This window comes from Crinia signifera, chromosome 5, assembly GCF_055691185.1.
Source record: "Crinia signifera chromosome 5, ASM5569118v1, whole genome shotgun sequence".
NCBI classification, from domain to species: domain Eukaryota; kingdom Metazoa; phylum Chordata; class Amphibia; order Anura; family Myobatrachidae; genus Crinia; species Crinia signifera.
Genome location: NC_139221.1, coordinates 10,063,378 through 10,083,224, shown reverse-complemented (window position 1 = coordinate 10,083,224; position 19,847 = coordinate 10,063,378). Strand labels below are relative to the sequence as shown.

The 19,847-nt window shown below is 51.3% G+C and overlaps 1 protein-coding gene across 1 annotated transcript in view; it reads right to left on the bottom strand.

Annotated features, from left to right (window-relative positions):
* Window positions 1-19,643, bottom strand: part of OBSCN (obscurin, cytoskeletal calmodulin and titin-interacting RhoGEF) — a 332,859-nt gene extending 313,216 nt beyond the window's left edge. Inside the window, exon 1 of the mRNA XM_083186473.1 lies at window positions 18,506-19,643. Coding sequence (XP_083042599.1) covers window positions 18,506-19,643 — 1,138 coding nt within the window. The remainder of the gene's footprint in view (window positions 1-18,505) is intronic.
* Between the last annotated feature and the right edge of the window lie 204 nt (window positions 19,644-19,847).

The window sequence follows — 19,847 nt, the reverse complement described above, 5'->3', positions numbered from 1 at the left end:
TGTTAATGCCGATACCAGCAATCGGCTTTCGACGGTGGGGCGCACCTGATGCTCTTGGTGTGTAGCTTGGTATACCATTGCCATACATTATGTCTATATGCCTATATTCTCATTTACTAATTCCCTTCAATGGTGGATAATAACTTCCGGGTCATGTGACTCATACAAACGGGTTCATTTATATATCTTTGTTTGATTTTTTTGCATTTGTCTTCATTAAAATATATTATAATTAAAGTATTGCCTCCTATATAAAGTAAATTAGAACAATATCATATTTTATACACGGTTCTCATAGGATTAAAATGTTTTTAGACACTAATGAGCGCACAGGTTAAATCACCTAGGTAATCAACCACCAGGTATAAAAACCATGCCTAAAGCTTACAAACAAACATATCTGCTCCTGATGAAGCCGGAGATTCCGGGGAAACGCGTTGAGCTTCAGTGAAAAATGCTGTTTTGAACCATCTTCCCTCCATTTGCCAAGTGACGTGCCCACTCTCCCATCGATGATCCTCAAAAAATCGTTCTGGACCTAAGAATATTTGGGATACAGCTTGATCCCTAATTATCCAGCAAAAACCAAGAGGACATTTCAATTGGGATATCCTGAGTCCTTGAAAATATAGGACAATCCAAGGACACTGTGTCACAGATCCTGGCTCCCAATCGACCAGGCACAATGGGATGGTAATATACAGCTTTTCCTCATATCATTTCATCAGCTTAACAGCTTTAAAAATCAATCTGAATATCCCCTGGGATAACCTTCATAATTGTGCACTATGGACTTTAGGTTCTAGAGCGACTCATTAATTTTATTATAAATTGTTTTTTAATACTGTTTTATTATTGTTATTAATAAATTGTATACATTTTTGAGAACCGTGTATTGTTATATTTGATCACAGCCAGCGCTGGCACACCCTCTTTTTTATTAAGCCAGCAAGGGAGCTGGGACGGGACCAGCAAGACAGGTAAGGCTGCGGGCGGGGGGTGCGGTGGGGGGGGGGGCGCCCAATTCATAGTTATGCCACTGGATGGGTGCATGGACAGGCCTCTAATATGTAACATCTATAGTATGGTGTGACCCGTAAGGTGTGGCCCTAATGCAGTATCTATAATGGGTGCAGTGTACATGGTCAACTGAGTCTGAGAGGGGCCACACCATGAACACTGCAACCGTTTTGATAATACTTAAGGCCCATACACACTGGGCGACTTTGAGCTGAAAGTCGCTCAAAACCGCAGCTTTCAGCTCAAAGCCGCCCGGCGATTAGTGGTGAGCGCCAGGAAAGCCGCACATCTGCTGTAATACCGACGTCTTCACTGTAACTGGGTTATGATGCTGAACTCATCCTTCATTTCTCCTTGAAATGTTGAAGATTAGCACCTCTATTTGGGGTTGGGAGGTGTTAAGGTGCCCATACACGGTGCCATGATCGCACCCGTTATGGGCTGGATCGCATCGCAACGCATGCATTTTGCATGCGGTTTCCGTGCGATGCGTGGGCAGTACAAAAAGTATGTGCAGCACATTTTGTACTGTGCGATGCGATGCCGCGGGAGCACGCATCGCATCTCACGGTGAAAACACACCATGTATGGGCACCTTTAGGAAACAATAATATAATATAATATATTGAATTGTGTATCATCGTAGGGTACAGGAATGCCGAATTGCCATGGATACTGGTGAAACCCTCCAAATGTTTCATCCTTCATGATGTACTATATGCTCATCAAATGTTTTGATTGGAGAGTTGTGATCAAAATCGGCCCAAATCGCATTTTTTCTAAAAATCGCACATGTAATAGGGTGCGAGTCGCGGGAAAAATCACATTTTTTCCCACGAATGCGCACATTTTAAAGATGCGATTTTCAGTCACACTGAAAATCGCATCCAGATGTTTTCCCATAGTAAACTATAGAACTCGCATTTGTAATAGGATGCGAGTTCTAAAGTCGCATATGGGACCTTACCAAAAACCGCAAAAAAATAGACCAGCTTCTTTCTGGCGATTTTTACAGAACCATGCACAAATCTTTGTGATCTGTGCATGGTTCTGTCCAAAAAAAGGCTAAAAGTTAAAGTTAAAAAAAAAAACGGCGTGGGGACCCCCCTCCTGAGCATAACCAGCCCCGGGCTCAAAGAGCCGGTCCTGGTTTCATAAAATCAAAGGAACAATCAAGTTGGGGTTCCCTGGATTTTATAAAACCAGCACCAGGCTCAAGGGCCGGTCCTGGTTCCCAAAATACGGGGGACAAAATGACTGGGGGTCCCCCGTATTTCAAGAACTAGCACCAGGCCCAACCAGCCAGCAGGGTAATGTAGGAGCCGGACTGGAGGCAAAGCCTGGGGGTAGGCTCCCCTGACAGGGTTTGTAGGGAGCTGACTAGCTGGACAGTCATAGAAGGGGTGTCTAAGGAGAGGGTCATAGGGGGAGGGGCTTAACGGGGTGTAGTAAGGGTATATAAGCAGAGTGCAGGCAGGAAATAGGGGTCACTGGGAGATTTTTCTGAACAGCTAAGCAGCACTGCATCTCCCATGGCTTCCCCAAACGCTGATGCTGAGGTATCTGCAGCGCTGGCTGCCCTCAGGGAGGCAGCAGGCACCAGAGGGACAGAGTGGCTGCAGCAGCAGATGTCAGGTCTGCTGGGGGGACTGGGAGCAGCAACGCAGGAGGCTGCTCCAGCGGGCGCACGGCCTCGGAGGTCCAGGCCTCCGGAGCGCTTCAGCCCATCCGTGTCCCCCAGGGTTCAGCGCCGTTCTAGGAGCCCCGTCAGGGACCCTCCAGGCCAGGCTGCGGGCCGGGCACCTTCCGCCCGCAGGACCAGGTCTGGGAGGAATCCAACATGCAGGCGGAACCCTCCGCGCGGGGGGAACCCCCCCCACGTGCAAGAAGATCCGGCGTCACGTGGGTCTGGACCTAGAGCGGCGGGGCATGCGGGGCATGCTGCTGCCCAGCGCGGGGTGAGTCGTGCCAGGGGGGCAGAAGTACAGGCTGCGGACCGCAGGCCTGGTACACGGAGCGAGAGACGCACAGCTGGCTCCGCCTCCAACGCGGTCACGCCGGCTGGTGCTATACCTGAAGGTCGGGATGACAGGAGAAGAGAGATGGCAGCGTCAGCAGACGATGGAGAGATACCTGGTCCTTCTTCATCTGGGACCCGTCAGGACACTGGACCTGCGGCTGCTGGGTTCACAGCCCCCAGGCAGTCTGGTGAGTCTGTCTCTATGTCTATTAATGCTTTAGCACAAAGTCAGGGGGGGGGAGGGTTAGCCCCCCAGGGGGAAATGAGTAGGGGCTTTACCGAATTATTGAGTGGTTTTGCAGATTGGCTGGTGGGTTTGCGGCAGGGGGCGGGGCCGTCCCCGGCGGCAGCATGGGCACCGCAGAATTCGGGCACACCAGCTAGCATTAGTGTGCCGGTCAGTAATAGTGTGCCTGTTAGCAGTGGGGTGCCGGTTAGCAGTGGGGTGACGGTTAGCAGTGGGGTGCCGGTTAGCAGTGGGGTGCCGGGGAGCAGCGTGGTGCTGGTATCCGGCGGGGAGCAAAGCAGCAGCAGGGCAGGGGCTGAAGGGGGCAGTGTGGTGACGCAGGATGAGAGTGGGAGGCTTAGTGACACTGCGAAAGGGGAGGTGTATGTATGTTTTGAGGGGCCATTGGGGGCCCACCTGAAGCAGGAGGTGAGGGAGAAGATTTGGAAAGGGGAATATGTGGATATATTTTCATTACTACCCTTAGAGCGTTTTAACCTGGATAGGCCCCGCAAGGAGGAGAAAAAGGAGGAGGAGGAACGGCGGCGGTATCGGCTGATACCGCGGTCATTCACAAATTGGTTACAGGCATTTGCTATTTTAGATAGTGTGATTGGGGAGAAGGCACCTGACAATTGTTCAGGCTTATTCTGTTACATGGATGCGATAGGAGAGGCATACCGTGTGTACGGGGGCATGGCCTGGCTCAGGTATGATGAGCAGTTTAGGCAGAGGAAGGCGGTTCGCCCCAACATTCGTTGGGATCATAAGGATATTGCTTTATGGTTAAAGGTAACGGCCCCCATAAAAAGTGGGCAGCCCTTTCGTGGGGATGGGGGGGGGGCCGAGAGAGGCCACAAGCGGGACGGCCATGCAGAAGGGACTCTGCTTTGCCTTCAACGACGGGTCATGCCGGTTTGGAGCAAAATGCAAATTCAAGCATGAATGTTCATCATGTGGAGGGAACCATGGGGCAAATAAATGCTTCAGAGGGAAGTCCCGAGACAGTAGTTCAAAAGGGGGCGACACCAGTTCGGCTGGAAAGGATGCTGGGTTATCTGCGTAGGTATCCTGACCAGCGGACAGCCGCCTTGTTGGAGGAGGGGTTTAGGGAAGGTTTTAAGATACCTTCTGACGTGCAGGTGTCAGGAAGTTTTAGGAGGAATTTGAAGTCTGCTAGGGAGCATCCTGAAGTGGTGCAGGAAAAACTGTTTAAGGAGGTGCAGCTGGGTCGTATGGCTGGACCGTTTAGGGCGGCACCGTGGCCAGATTTGATAGTCTCTCCGTTGGGGGTGGTGCCAAAAAAGGAGGCGAACAAGTTTCGTCTGATACACCATTTATCCTTCCCAAAAGGGGCGTCGGTCAATGATGGCATTGACCCCGACATCTGCTCGGTGGTTTATACATCCTTTGATGCGGCCGTTAAGTGGGTGAAGCGGTTTAGGAAAGGGGCCATGTTGGCAAAGACTGATATTGAATCGGCATTCCGGTTGCTGCCTGTTCATCCAACCAGTTTGCGCTTGTTGGGATGTTGTTGGGATGGGGAGTTTTTTGTTGATCGTTGTTTACCGATGGGGTGCTCCTTGTCGTGTGCTTATTTTGAGGCCTTTAGTTCCTTTTTGGAGTGGGTGGTTAAGGATGTCTCTGGGTGCAGTTCAGTTATTCATTACCTAGATGATTTTTTATGTATTGGTCCCGGGGGGACCGGTGTATGTGATTTATTGTTGAGGACTGTTGAAAGGGTGTCGGCAGACTTTGGGGTCCCGCTTGCTCCGGGAAAGATGGAGGGCCCTGCGACTGTGATCAGTTTTTTGGGTATTGTCATTGATACTGTGAATATGGAGTGTCGCTTGCCTGAAGAAAAGTTACTGGGTTTGAAGGCCGAGGTAGGGAGGGCGTTGCTGTTGAAGAAAATCAGATTGAGGGAATTACAGTCCTTGCTGGGTAAGTTGAATTTTGCGTGTCGCATTATGCCGATGGGCCGCATTTTCAGCAGGAGGCTGGCAGCAGCGACAGCAGGGGTGGTTCTTCCTCATCATTTTGTCAGATTAGGTAGTGAGTTGAAAGGGGACTTGCGGGTGTGGGCATCTTTTCTGGAAACCTTTAATGGCAGGGCGTTGTGGATGTCAGACACGTGCGTGGCTACAGAGCTAGACCTTTTCACAGACGCCGCTGGGAGTGGCGGTTTTGGGGCTTATTGCCAGGGACATTGGTGTGTGGGCCGGTGGCCGGAGTCTTGGGTGCAGAGAGGCTTGGTTAAAAATTTAGCATTGTTGGAATTGTTTCCTATTTTGGTTGCAGTTGTTGTTTGGGGTGAGCTGTTCCGCGATAGGAAGATTTGTTTTTACTGCGATAATTTGGGGGTGGTCATGGCTATTAATCAATTGTCGGCATCTTCACCGCCGGTGGTTACTATTTTGCAGCAGTTGGTATTGGAATGTCTGGCTTTGAATTTGTGGGTTGTGGCTAGGCACGTTCCCGGTGTCTCTAACGGCATTGCGGATTCTTTATCTTGTTCACAGTGGGAACGATTCCGGGAGTTGGCGCCAGAGGCGGACAGGGAGGGGACCGGGTTCCCGAGTCGGCTCTGGGCTCTGCTGGACGGGTAGTCGATCAGCTCATCAGGGAATCCTTGGCCCCAAATACATGGTCGGCATACAATCAGGAATGGCGGAGCTGGTTAGAATGGCGTGAGGTAGTAGGTTTGAAAGAGGATGATGACGAGTTGGCTGTCTTGCTATACATAGGCCATTGTAAGGAGATTGGTTGGTCAGTGGCTAAGATCACGCGCTGTATGGCGGGCTTAGCTTTTGGGTTTCGTGCAGGTGGGAGGCCTGATGTCACAAAGAATTTCCTGATTGCGCAGGCTTTAAAAGGCTGGAGAAAAGGACATGTAGTACAGGATCAGAGAAGGACGGTGTCCTTCCAGTTGTTGCAGAATATGGGCAGGAAGTTGGGTGAGGTCTGTAGTTCCAATTTCGAGGAAAGGTTGTTCGGGGTAGCCTTTTCGCTTGCCTTCTTCGGGGCACTGCGGATTGGTGAACTCGTGAGTCCAAGCGTCTCCAGGCCGGGAGGTTTGTTAGGGGAGGATGTGGATTTATACTCGGATAGGGTGGAGCTAGTGGTGAGGAGGTCTAAGACGGATCAATTAGGGAGGGGGAAGAAGGTAGTTCTCTTCTCTGTACCGGGCTCAGATATGTGCCCGGTAGCACGGCTGAGGATATTTAAGGAAGTCAGAGTGGGCAGAGAAAGGGATCCTTTGCTGATGCATGCGAATGGGTCCTTTTTATCACGGTTCCAGTTCACAAGCGTGTTTAGAGCAGTCCTGCGGACGTTGGGCCTCAAGGGGGAGGAATACGCGGGTCACTCTTTCCGCATCGGGGCCGCAACTGAGGCTGCTAGGATGGGTTTGGGAGATGAGCTGATTAAGCGCATTGGGCGATGGGAATCGTCTCGTTTTCGTTCATATGTTCGTTTAGGGGATTGTTGAGGCTGATTGTGTTCTTTCTAATTTTAGGGCATCCCCCGTGCCTGATTTGGATTTTAGGACATTCATATGTCTTTTGGGGAGCTTTGCGGGCTGATGTCAGACCGAACGGCCGCCAGCTAGGTTTGGATAGAGAGGAGGCAGTGGTTCGATGGCTGGGGAAGCGCGGTATGGTATGGAGTGGAATGTTACAGGAATTTCACCGTTTTGTTCGGCTCGATAGGGCTCCCGACATATTAGTGTTGCACGTGGGAGGGAATGACCTTGGGAGCAGACCATTTAGGGAGTTGATACGGGATATCAAGTTTGATCTCCTACGTTTATGGGCAATGTTTCCAGAGGTGATCACAGTTTGGTCGGATATTGTGCCGCGCCGTTATTGGAGGGATGCAAGGTCGGCTGACAAGATCAATAAGGCACGGATAAAAGTCAACAGGGCAATTGGGCGTTTTATGGCTAGAAACGGCGCGGTAGTGGTGAGGCACAGGGAACTTGAGTCTGGTGCCGGTGCTTTTTGGAGAGGAGACGGTGTGCATTTGAACGCTGTAGGGATCGATGTTTGGTCCTTGGGACTACAGGAAGGGATAGAAACAGCGTTCCGGATGTGGGGGGGTCGCCCGGGGTCAAGGGCTTAACCCCGTGCTTGGTGGCGGAGGGGGGTCCTCGAGGTTAGTGGCATTGAGGCTTAATTATGCGGCGGGGAGGGCCCCATGAGGGGGCTGGACTCCCCTGGGTGAGGCTAATTAATGAGCACTGGGTGTTGACAATTGGTGCCCTCGAGCCAATCGCTATCGGCTGGGGGTAACAACTCCTGGAAGTGCTTAGAGGTGTGGATTGATTTATTGAGGGCCTCGGGGACCACCTTCCGTGGGGAATGTTTTTGATTATTGTTAATTTTGTATTGTTTCAATAAAGATGGCTGCTGTGGCCAATTTTATCCAACAAGAGAATTATGTCATTTGTGGGGGGATAATTGGGCACAGCGATTAGACAATACCCTGTCATGTAGGAGCCGGACTGGAGGCAAAGCCTGGGGGTAGGCTCCCCTGACAGGGTTTGTAGGGAGCTGACTAGCTGGACAGTCATAGAAGGGGTGTCTAAGGAGAGGGTCATAGGGGGAGGGGCTTAACGGGGTGTAGTAAGGGTATATAAGCAGAGTGCAGGCAGGAAATAGGGGTCACTGGGAGATTTTTCTGAACAGCTCCCACCCACCCTCCCTAATTTTATAATTTTTAGGAAGAATTATTGATAGGTTGTCTTTTGTCACAGTGGCCTGTGCGGAGGGGGGTCCTCGAGGTTAGTGGCATTGAGGCTTAATTATGCGGCGGGGAGGGCCCCATGAGGGGGCTGGACTCCCCTGGGTGAGGCTAATTAATGAGCACTGGGTGTTGACAATTGGTGCCCTCGAGCCAATCGCTATCGGCTGGGGGTAACAACTCCTGGAAGTGCTTAGAGGTGTGGATTGATTTATTGAGGGCCTCGGGGACCACCTTCCGTGGGGAATGTTTTTGATTATTGTTAATTTTGTATTGTTTCAATAAAGATGGCTGCTGTGGCCAATTTTATCCAACAAGAGAGTTATGTCATTTGTGGGGGGATAATTGGGCACAGCGATTAGACAATACCCTGTCATGCCACAGCCGGGGGGAGACTTTTTATACAAGTCCCCCCGGCCAAAGCATTCAGCCCTCTGACCGGTCAGCATGAGCAGGGGCCCTGGGGGAGTGGGGACCCCCCCAAAGAAGGGTTCCCCCCCCTCCAGAACTTACCTGCCCATGCTGAAGCCCGGGGCTGTCCTCGATGCCCCTGGGCTGTGGGCATCGAGCTGATTAATGGTGTAAAAAAATAGATAAAATCCTATTGTGTATTGCTGTGGAGAGAAATCATACTCACCAGAGACGTCTTCAGCGCTTCCCCGGGAGCCCTGCAGCATTTTTCCCACGATCACCGTCCTCCGGTCTTCTGTTTACATCTGGGGCTCCGCCCCGCGACCGGGACTTAGGCCCGCCCATCAGCCATTCATGACCCGGCATGCTGGTTTTCAAGGACCATGATTGGCTGATGGGCGGGCCTAAGTCCCGGTCGGGGGGCGGAGCCAAAGATGTAAACAGAAGACCGGAGGACGGTGATCGTGGGAAAAATGCTGCAGGGCTCCCGGGGAAGTGCTGAAGACATCTGTGGTGAGTATGATTTCTCTCCACAGCAATACACAATAGGATTTTATCTATTTTTTTACACCATTAATCAGCTCGATGCCCACAGCCCAGGGGCATCGAGGACAGCCCCGGGCTTCAGCATGGGCAGGTAAGTTCTGGAGGGGGGGGACCCCTTCTTTGGGGGGGGTACCCACTCCCCCAGGGCCCCTGCCCATGCTGACCGGTCAGAGGGGTGAATGCTTTGGCCGGGGGGACTTGTATAAAAAGTCTCCCCCCGGCTGTGGCATTACCCTGCTGGCTGGTTGGGCCCGGTGCTGGTTCTTGAAATACGGGGGACCCCCAGTCATTTTGTCCCCCGTATTTTGGGAACCAGGACCGGCCCTTGAGCCTGGTGCTCGTTTTATAAAATCCAGGGAATCCCAACTTGATTGTTCCTTTGATTTTATGATACCAGCACCGGCTCTTTGAGCCCGGGGCTGGTTATACTCAGGAGGGGGGACCCCACGCCGTTTAAAAAAAAAAATGATCGCCAGAAATCGCGGCAAATCACATTTTTTTGCCGCTAATTCGCATCTCATTACATATGCGAATTCGCTGCAAAAAACTCGATTTTTTTAAAGGTGAGATTTCTGGCGAGTTTGGAACTCGTCCAAAAATCGCAACCTATTACATTTCGCCCTTGGTGTTGAGATTTATATAGTGGCAGAACAGAAATGTATTTTATGCGCATCATTAAATATGACAAATTGGAAAGTGACACCCTATTGAATAAAAAAAATGAGATCAAAAGATTTTGTCACTTTTCACTAAGACTTTATTAAATTAATTTTTTTTTCTTTTTTGCGACTAAACTATTAGTTAATTTGTCTTCAAAAACACTGTTAATATAGCACTGAATAAAATGATTCAAGCGTCAACGGATGAAAGCTCTTTTTGTTTTTGTTTGTTTGTTTGTTTTTTACTTCAATAAAGCTGCATAAACCAAAAAAAAAAATCATCACTGGGGCTGCTGAGATGCTGAGGTGCTGTAGGCCAGCAGGAACTTGGAGCTATCTGACTTTACTGGTCAGTTCACATGAGTAAGTGGTCATTAAATATATTTTAAAAGGTGGGAGTGGGAAAAGCTAATTGACTATACTGTATATAAAGTGTGGGGGGGTTATTAAATATTTACGACCCAGAAGCGAGCTTTACATATAGGGTAAAAATAGAGTAAGCGGAAATTGAACCTATTTTAAAATTCCCCAAAGGGTCCTTCCTCCCTCTGGGTCTAGGGTGCGGCCAAAAATATTGTGGTTAGGGGCGGCCTGACTCCTAAATCCGTCCCTGGTGACTTCTAAGGTGCACCCACTAAGATATGGCCTCTAAGGTGCGGAATCTACGGGGCAGCTTGTACGGTATGGCCTCTAAGGTGCGGCATCTATGGGGTAGCTTGTACAGTATGGCCTCTAACGTGTGGTATCTAAGGGGCAGCTTGTACGGTATGGCCTCTAAGGTGCGGCATCTACGGGACAGCTTGTACAGTATGGCCTCTAAGGTGTGGTATCTATGAGGCCGCTTGTACGGTATGGCCTCTAAGGTGCGGCATCTATGGGGTAGCTTGTACGGTATGGCCTCTAAAGTGCAGCATCTACAGGGCAGCTTGTACGGTATGGCCTCTAAGGTGCGGCATCCACGGGGCAGCTTGTACAGTATGGTCTCTAATGTACGGCATCTACGGGGCAGCTTGTACGGTATGGCCTCTAAGGTGCGGCATCTACGGGGCAGCATGTACGGTATGGCCTCTAAGGTGCGGCATCGACAGGGCAGCTTGTACGGTATGGTCTCTAAGGAGCGGCATCTATGGGGCAGCTTGTACGGTATGGTCTCTAAAGTGCAGCATCTACAGGGCAGCTTGTACGGTATGGCTTCTAAGGTGCGGCATCTATGGGGAAGCTTGTACGGTATGGCCTCTAAGGTGCGGCATCTACGGGGCAGCTTGTACGGTATGGTCTCTAAGGTGCGGCATCTACGGGGCAGCTTGTACGGTATGGCCTCTAAGGTGCGGCATCTATGGGGCAGCATGTACGGTATGGCTTCTAAGGTGCGGCATCTATGGGGCAGCTTGTACAGTATGGCCTCTAAGGTGCGGCATCTATGGGGTAGCTTGTACGGTATGGCCTCTAAGGTACGGCATCTACAGGGCAGCTTGTGCGGTATGGCCTTTAAGGTGCAGCATCTACAGGGCAGCTTGTACGGTATGGTCTCTAAGGAGCGGCATCTATGAAGCAGCTTGTACGGTATGGTCTCTAAGGTGCGGCATCTACGGTGCAGCTTGTACAGTATGGCCTCTAAGGTGCGGCATCTACGGGGCAGCTTGTACAGTATGGTCTCTAATGTACGGCATCTACGGGGCAGCTTGTACGGTATGGCCTCTAAGGTGCGGCATCTACGGGGCAGCATGTACGGTATGGCCTCTAAGGTGCGGCATCTACAGGGCAGCTTGTACGGTATGGTCTCTAAGGAGCGGCATCTATGGGGCAGCTTGTACGGTATGGTCTCTAAAGTGCGGCATCTACGGGGCAGCTTGTACGGTATGGCTTCTAAGGTGCGGCATCTATGGGGAAGCTTGTACGGTATGGCCTCTAAGGTGCGGCATCTACGGGGCAGCTTGTACGGTATGGTCTCTAAGGTGCGGCATCTACGGGGCAGCTTGTACGGTATGGCCTCTAAGGTGCGGCATCTATGGGGCAGCATGTACGGTATGGCCTCTAAGGTGCGGCATCTATGGGGCAGCTTGTACAGTATGGCCTCTAAGGTGCGGCATCTATGGGGTAGCTTGTACGGTATGGCCTCTAAGGTACGGCATCTACAGGGCAGCTTGTGCGGTATGGCCTTTAAGGTGCGGCATCTACAGGGCAGCTTGTACGGTATGGTCTCTAAGGTGCGGCATCTATGGGGCAGCTTGTACGGTATGGTCTCTAAGGTGCGGCATCTACGGTGCAGCTTGTACAGTATGGCCTCTAAGGTGCGGCATCTACGGGGCAGCTTGTACGGTATGGTCTCTAAGGTGCGGCATCTGCGGGGCAGCTTGTATGGTATGGCCTCTAAGGTGTGGCATCTACAGGGCAGCTTGTACGGTATGACCTCTAAGGTGCGGCATCTACGGGGCAGCTTGTACAGTATTGTCTCTAAGGTGCGGCATCTGCGGGGCAGCTTGTATGGTATGGTCTCTAAGGTGCGGCATCTATGGGGCAGCTTGTACGGTATGGCCTCTAAGGTGCGGCATCTATGGGGCAGCTTGTACGGTATGGTCTCTAAGGTGCGGCATCTATGGGGCAGCTTGTACGGTATGGCCTCTAAGGTGCGCCATCTACAGGGCAGCTTGTACGATATGACCTCTAAGGTGCGGCATCTACGGGGCAGATTTTACGGTATGGTCTCTAAGGTGCGGCATCTACGGGGCAGCTTGTACGGTATGGCCTCTAAGGTACGGCATCTACGGGGCAGCTTGTACGGTATGACCTCTAAGGTGCGGCATCTATGGGGCAGCTTGTACGGTATGGCCTCTAAGGTGCGCCATCTACAGGGCAGCTTGTACGGTATGACCTCTAAGGTGCGGCATCTATGGGACAGCTTGTACGGTATGGTCTCTAAGGTGCGGCATCTGTGGGGCAGCTTGTATGGCATGGCCTCTAAAGTGCGGCATCTACGGGGCAGATTGTACGGTATGGCCTCTAAGGTGCGGCATCTACGGGGCAGCTTGTACGGTATGGCCTCTAAGGTGCGGCATCTAAGGGGCAGCTTGTACGGTATGACCTCTAAGGTGCGGCATCTACAGGGCAGCTTGTACGGTATGGCCTCTAAGGTGCGGCATCTGCGGGGAAGCTTGTATGGTATGGCCTCTAAAGTGCGGCATCTACGGGGCAGATTGTACGGTATGGCCTTTAAGGTGCGGCATCTACGGGGAAGCTTGTACAGTATTGTCTCTAAGGTGCGGCATCTGTGGGGCAGCTTGTATGGTATGGTCTCTAAGGTGCGGCATCTATGGGGCAGCTTGTACGGTATGGCCTCTAAGGTGCGGCATCTATGGGGCAGCTTGCACAGTATTGTCTCTAAGGTGCGGCATCTGCGGGGCAGCTTGCATGGTATGGTCTCTAAGGTGCGGCATCTGCGGGGCAGCTTGTACGGTATGGCCTCTAAAGTGCGGCATCTACGGGGCAGATTGTACGGTATGGTCTCTAAGGTGCGGCATCTACGGGGCAGCTTGTACGGTATGGCCTCTAAGGTGCGGCATCTACGGGGCAGCTTGTACGGTATGACCTCTAAGGTGCGGCATCTACGGGGCAGCTTGTACGGTATGGCCTCTAAGGTGCGGCATCTATGGGGCAGCTTGTACGGTATGGTCTCTAAGGTGCGGCATCTGCGGGGCAGCTTGTATGGTATGGCCTCTAAAGTGCGGCATCTACGGGGCAGATTGTACGGTATGGTCTCTAAGGTGCGGCATCTACGGGGCAGCTTGTACGGTATGGCCTCTAAGGTGTGGCATCTACAGGGCAGCTTGTACAGTATGGTCTCTAAGGAGCGGCATCTATGGGGCAGCTTGTACGGTATGGTCTCTAAGGTGCGGCATCTACGGTGCAGCTTGTATAGTATGGCCTCTAAGGTGCGGCATCTACGGGGCAGCTTGTACGGTATGGTCTCTAAGGTGCGGCATCTGCGGGGCAGCTTGTATGGTATGGCCTCTAAGGTGTGGCATCTACAGGGCAGCTTGTACGGTATGACCTCTAAGGTGCGGCATCTATGGGGCAGCTTGTACGGTATGGCCTCTAAGGTGCGGCATCTGCGGGGCAGCTTGTATGGTATGGCCTCTAAAGTGCAGCATCTACGGGGCAGATTGTACGGTATGGCCTCTAAGGTGCGGCATCTACGGGGCAGCTTGTACAGTATTGTCTCTAAGGTGCGGCATCTGCGGGGCAGCTTGTATGGTATGGTCTCTAAGGTGCGGCATCTATGGGGCAGCTTGTACGGTATGGCCTCTAAGGTGCGGCATCTATGCGGCAGCTTGTACGGTATGGTCTCTAAGGTGCGGCATCTATGGGGCAGCTTGTACGGTATGGCCTCTAAGGTGCGCCATCTACAGGGCAGCTTGTACGGTATGACCTCTAAGGTGCGGCATCTACGGGGCAGATTTTACGGTATGGTCTCTAAGGTGCGGCATCTACGGGGCAGCTTGTACGGTATGGCCTCTAAGGTCCGGTATCTACGGGGCAGCTTGTACGGTATGACCTCTAAGGTGCGGCATCTATGGGGCAGCTTGTACGGTATGGCCTCTAAGGTGCGCCATCTACAGGGCAGCTTGTACGGTATGACCTCTAAGGTGCGGCATCTATGGGGCAGCTTGTACGGTATGGTCTCTTAGGTGCGGCATCTGTGGGGCAGCTTGTATGGCATGGCCTCTAAAGTGCGGCATCTACGGGGCAGATTGTACGGTATGGCCTCTAAGGTGCGGCATCTACGGGGCAGCTTGTACAGTATTGTCTCTAAGGTGCGGCATCTGCGGGGCAGCTTGTATGGTATGGTCTCTAAGGTGCGGCATCTATGGGGCAGCTTGTACGGTATGGCCTCTAAGGTGCGGCATCTATGGGGAAGCTTGTACGGTATGGCCTCTAAGGTGCGCCATCTACAGGGCAGCTTGTATTGTATGACCTCTAAGGTGCGGCATCTACGGGGCAGATTGTACGGTAGGGTCTCTAAGGTGCGGCATCTATGGGGCAGCTTGCACAGTATTGTCTCTAAGGTGCGGCATCTGCGGGGCAGCTTGTATGGTATGGTCTCTAAGGTGCGGCATCTATGGGGCAGCTTGTACGGTATGGCCTCTAAGGTGCGGCATCTATGGGGCAGCTTGCACAGTATTGTCTCTAAGGTGCGGCATCTGCGGGGCAGCTTGCATGGTATGGTCTCTAAGGTGCGGCATCTGCGGGGCAGCTTGTACGGTATGGCCTCTAAAGTGCGGCACCTACGGGGCAGATTGTACGGTATGGTCTCTAAGGTGCGGCATCTACGGGGCAGCTTGTACGGTATGACCTCTAAGGTGCGGCATCTACGGGGCAGCTTGTACGGTATGGCCTCTAAGGTGCGGCATCTATGGGGCAGCTTGTACGGTATGGTCTCTAAGGTGCGGCATCTGCGGGGCAGCTTGTATGGTATGGCCTCTAAAGTGCGGCATCTACGGGGCAGATTGTACGGTATGGTCTCTAAGGTGCGGCATCTACGGGGCAGCTTGTACGGTATGGCCTCTAAGGTGTGGCATCTACAGGGCAGCTTGTACAGTATGGTCTCTAAGGAGCGGCATCTATGGGGCAGCTTGTACGGTATGGTCTCTAAGGTGTGGCATCTACAGGGCAGCTTGTACGGTATGACCTCTAAGGTGCGGCATCTACGGGGCAGCTTGTACGGTATGGCCTCTAAGGTGCGGCATCTGCGGGGCAGCTTGTATGGTATGGCCTCTAAAGTGCGGCATCTACGTGGCAGATTGTACGGTATGGCCTCTAAGGTGCGGCATCTACGGGGCAGCTTGTACAGTATTGTCTCTAAGGTGCGGCATCTGCGGGGCAGCTTGTATGGTATGGTCTCTAAGGTGCGGCATCTATGGGGCAGCTTGTACGGTATGGTCTCTAAGGTGTGGCATCTACGGGGCAGCTTGTACGGTATGGCCTTTAAGGTGTGGCATCTACAGGGCAGCTTGTACGGTATGACCTCTAAGGTGCGGCATCTACGGGGCAGCTTGTACGGTATGGCCTCTAAGGTGCGGCATCTATGGGGCAGCTTGTACGGTATGGTCTCTAAGGTGCGGCATCTGCGGGGCAGCTTGTATGGTATGGCCTCTAAAGTGCGGCATCTACGGGGCAGATTGTACGGTATGGCCTCTAAGGTGTGGCATCTACAGGGCAGCTTGTACGGTATGACCTCTAAGGTGCGGCATCTACAGGGCAGCTTGTACGGTATGACCTCTAAGGTGCGGCATCTATGGGGCAGCTTGTACGGTATGGTCTCTTAGGTGCGGCATCTGTGGGGCAGCTTGTATGGTATGGCCTCTAAGGTGCGGCATCTACGGGGCAGCTTGTACGGTTTGGCCTCTAAGGTGCGGCATCTACGGGGCAGCTTGTACAGTATGGTCTCTAAGGTGCGGCATCTACCGGGCAGCTTGTGCGGAATGGCCTCTAAGGTGCGGCATCTTTGAGGCAGCTTGTGCGGTATGGCCTCTAAGGTACGGCATCTACGGGGCAGCTTGTACGGTATGGTCTCTAAGGTGCGGCATCTACGGGGCAGCTTGTACGGTATGGTCTCTAAGGTGCGGCATCTACGGGGCAGCTTGTACAGTATGGTCTCTAAGGTCCGGCATCTATGGGGAAGCTTCTACGGTATGGCCTCTAAGGTCCGGCATCTATGGGGCAGTTTGTACGGTATGGCCTCTAAGGTATGGCATCTATGGGGCAGCTTGTACGGTATGGTCTCTAAGGTACGGCATCTATGGGGAAGCTTCTACGGTATGGCCTCTAAGGTCCGGCATCTATGGGGCAGTTTGTACGGTATGGTCTCTAAGGTACGGCATCTATGGGGCAGCTTGTACGGTATGGTCTCTAAGGTACGGCATCTATGGGGCAGCTTGTACGGTATGGTCTCTAAGGTGCCGGCAAGGTGTGGGGGGGACATGAGGCTGATGTCACTAAGCTCCTCCCCTGCCACACAAACACCATGATTCCCATGATTCCCAGGACCGTGGATAGGGGATGGGGCTTAAATGACACAAAATTATGCCATCATTTTAGCCCCGCCCCTCTCGCGGACACACAAATTTCGGTATTGTCAGTATAACAACGTCTTCTCTATAATACCTGGGTGTGGGCGACACATATTATACAGGATAAGAATGACCATTATTATTACACAGCAGGAAAATGTCGGATCAATGGTATTTGGGGAATAAGTGACATCAGTGTTTATATATAGCCGGTGGGGCAGATGGGAATAGGCACAGATTCTATTTTCAAATACTTCTAGTCTGAACGGGTATGTGTAATTAGGTTGACCAATATTACGTCGACATCCATTAGGTCGACCACTAAAGGTTGACATGGTTTCTGTCGACACATGAAATATGTCGGTGTGCCTGAGGTTGACATGGTTGGAAGGTCGACACAAGCATTAGGTTGACAGTCAAAAGGTTGACATGAGTTTTTCACATTGCCTTAGTGGATGGTAGGGCATGAAATCCCACCTGTCGGCACATGTCGGCTCAAAAAACGTGAAAAACCCCATGTCGGCCCTTTTTACTGTCAACATTGCCATTGTCAACCTAATGCGTGTGGACCTTGCAACCATGTTGACCTTAGGCATGTCGACCTACTTTTAGTGGTCGACGTAATACGTGTCAACCTAATAACAGTATCCCGCCTGAACTAATGGCTCCTGTGTTAGTAAATGCATTTCTCCTTCCCAGCAGCATCATGTCCTGTAACGCCGTGCCCGTATATAATCAGACCACACAAGATGTTATACTCGGTGCCTTGGATACGACACAGAGCTATCACTGCAGTTATATATAATACTGAGAACACAAGAGCTGCCTCCTGCCCTCCTCCCAGGAGACCACATAAAAGCAAGGGTTCCCAACCATATAAATGCCTGCCTAAAAATACCAGAAGGAAGCTAAAGATTGCCAGAAGGCATGCACAGTAAATCAAGGGCGTCTGAAGGTCGAAAGTAGTTCTTAGTCATATATTTTTGTTTTGTTCCCTGATGAGGTAAGTTGTATCCCCCCCGTACTGCTTGAGTTCTCACCTATCTGTAATGAAAATTCATTTTTCTAAATGAAGGTGACTTGTAATATTCTGGGCCCTGTACAATGCTCCTGACGTGACACCAAGTTACCCGCATGTTTCTCAATGTGCAGACTGTCGTCAATGTTTTGGTATAGCACTTCTCAAGCACAAATCCTCAAGACACACAGATTCCATGCTTGAGCACAGTTGGCTAAATCAAAACTGCTAGTACTTGAGGACCACCAAGTTTAAGAAGGCTGTTCGGTATATTATGCTGACACCCAATGCATTATCTTCCTATAAGAGAAGGTACTCACATGCCTGCCGCCATCGATGGTACAGACAGAACCACACAAGGATGGCCACCAGCCATCGATGATTCAAATAAATCATTGACTGTCTATGACCAATGTTGAATAGCATTGCCATTGATACAGAAGAACCAGATGGTTTTCCATCAATAATGGACAAGCAACTAATATATATTATCATTTTTTACAAAATGCCAAGACATGGAGCTTACTGTAGCTCCACCCACTGACACTCCTGTGAAGCCCAGCCCCCATACTCTCATTGGCCCACAGCCTAGTAAATTGTCAAACAGGGGTGAGCATCAGTGGGTGAAAGCTTTGATTGTTCCCTTGGAGTTGTTTTCACACCATGAGGTTACCTATGAATGGTACCATCAATGGTGACCATTGATAGGTGACTGGCCGGTGGCCATTCCTGCAATTTGTCGTACATGCCATGATTTTTCTTAATTCTAACTATGTAACAAGGCACAGAACCTACCTTTGACGATGACCAGCACTGAGCTGTAGGTCTGACCGGCCAGGTTAGATGCCGTGCAGGTGTACAATCCATTGTCGATTTGTTTGCAGAATAAAATTTTCAGGACAAAGTTCTCTTGCTCATCCTCATAGACGACGTGCCTCCTGCCCTCCGAGACCACCTCGCCGTCCTTCTTCCACACAATTTCAGGCTTGGGCTCCCCAGTGACAAAGCAGCTCATCTTGGCATGTTTACCTTCCGTCACCGTACAGGTACGCGTGAGAACACTCATGGTACCTTCACGATTTATTTTTGGTGTGAGGGAAGCTGCCCTCTCATAGTCAAGGGACAGGCTAAAACCCAGGCCGGTCATTGGGTCTACAGTTCCATAGGGAGAGGAACTATAGTCGTAGGAACCCAGTATGGAAAGCTCGGTCTTCCTCATTTCCTCTCGTCGTTTCTGCAGGTGAGACAACATAGAGGCCGTTTTGCCATAACCCACGTCTGGAGAACTGATACTGTTGGCATTAAGGTTGCTAAGAGAATCGATCAACAGCAAAGCAGAAGCTTTAGCCTGGCCTACAGAATTCTCGGCTCGGCAGATATAGGTTCCGCCATCTGAATACCGAACACAGTGTATCCGCAGAGCGCTGGATTCCCCGTCCACCTCAACGCGAATGTGGTTGGAGTCGCTGGCTGTTCCCAAGAGTTTCCCATCTTTCTCCCAGTTGACCACGGGTGGTGGGTGGCCCTGGACCCGGCATTTGAAGGTGGCACTTTCTCCCAGGTTCAACTTGGCGGCAGTTGGCTTCAGGATAAAATATGGCGGGCATTCCACCACCGTGCCCTCCGTTTCATCCCCGACTTTGATCATGACCGCGGCAAACGCCTCCCCTATGTTGTTGATTGCGCGGCAAATATATTGGCCGCTGTCTCCGAAGGTTAAGTCATATATGGTGAGCTGGTACAAGCTGCCGTCTTCCACCATTTTGAAGCGTCCTCCCGACTGGATTTGGAGTTTGTCTTTCTCCCATGTGACTGATGGTGCGGGACTTCCAACAATTTGGCAACTTAAAGTGACATCTTTCCCCACAGAGGCCATGAAGGCCTTGGGCCTTGTGAGGAACCGGGGAACCCCGCTGAACGAGCTGTAATCCATTTTGGAAATCTGAAAAAGGAAACAATAGAATTAACTGGGTTTCAGAACTTGGTGGCAGCATTACCAGCTCTAAAAACAATGGGGTTTTGTTATGATAATTGGATACAATTAGATTCATAGATATTGGAGAATGGACTTCTGGGAAATGCTGTTTGCATGCAGCACTTATGATAAATGACATATTGGGTGATATTTAATAGGATG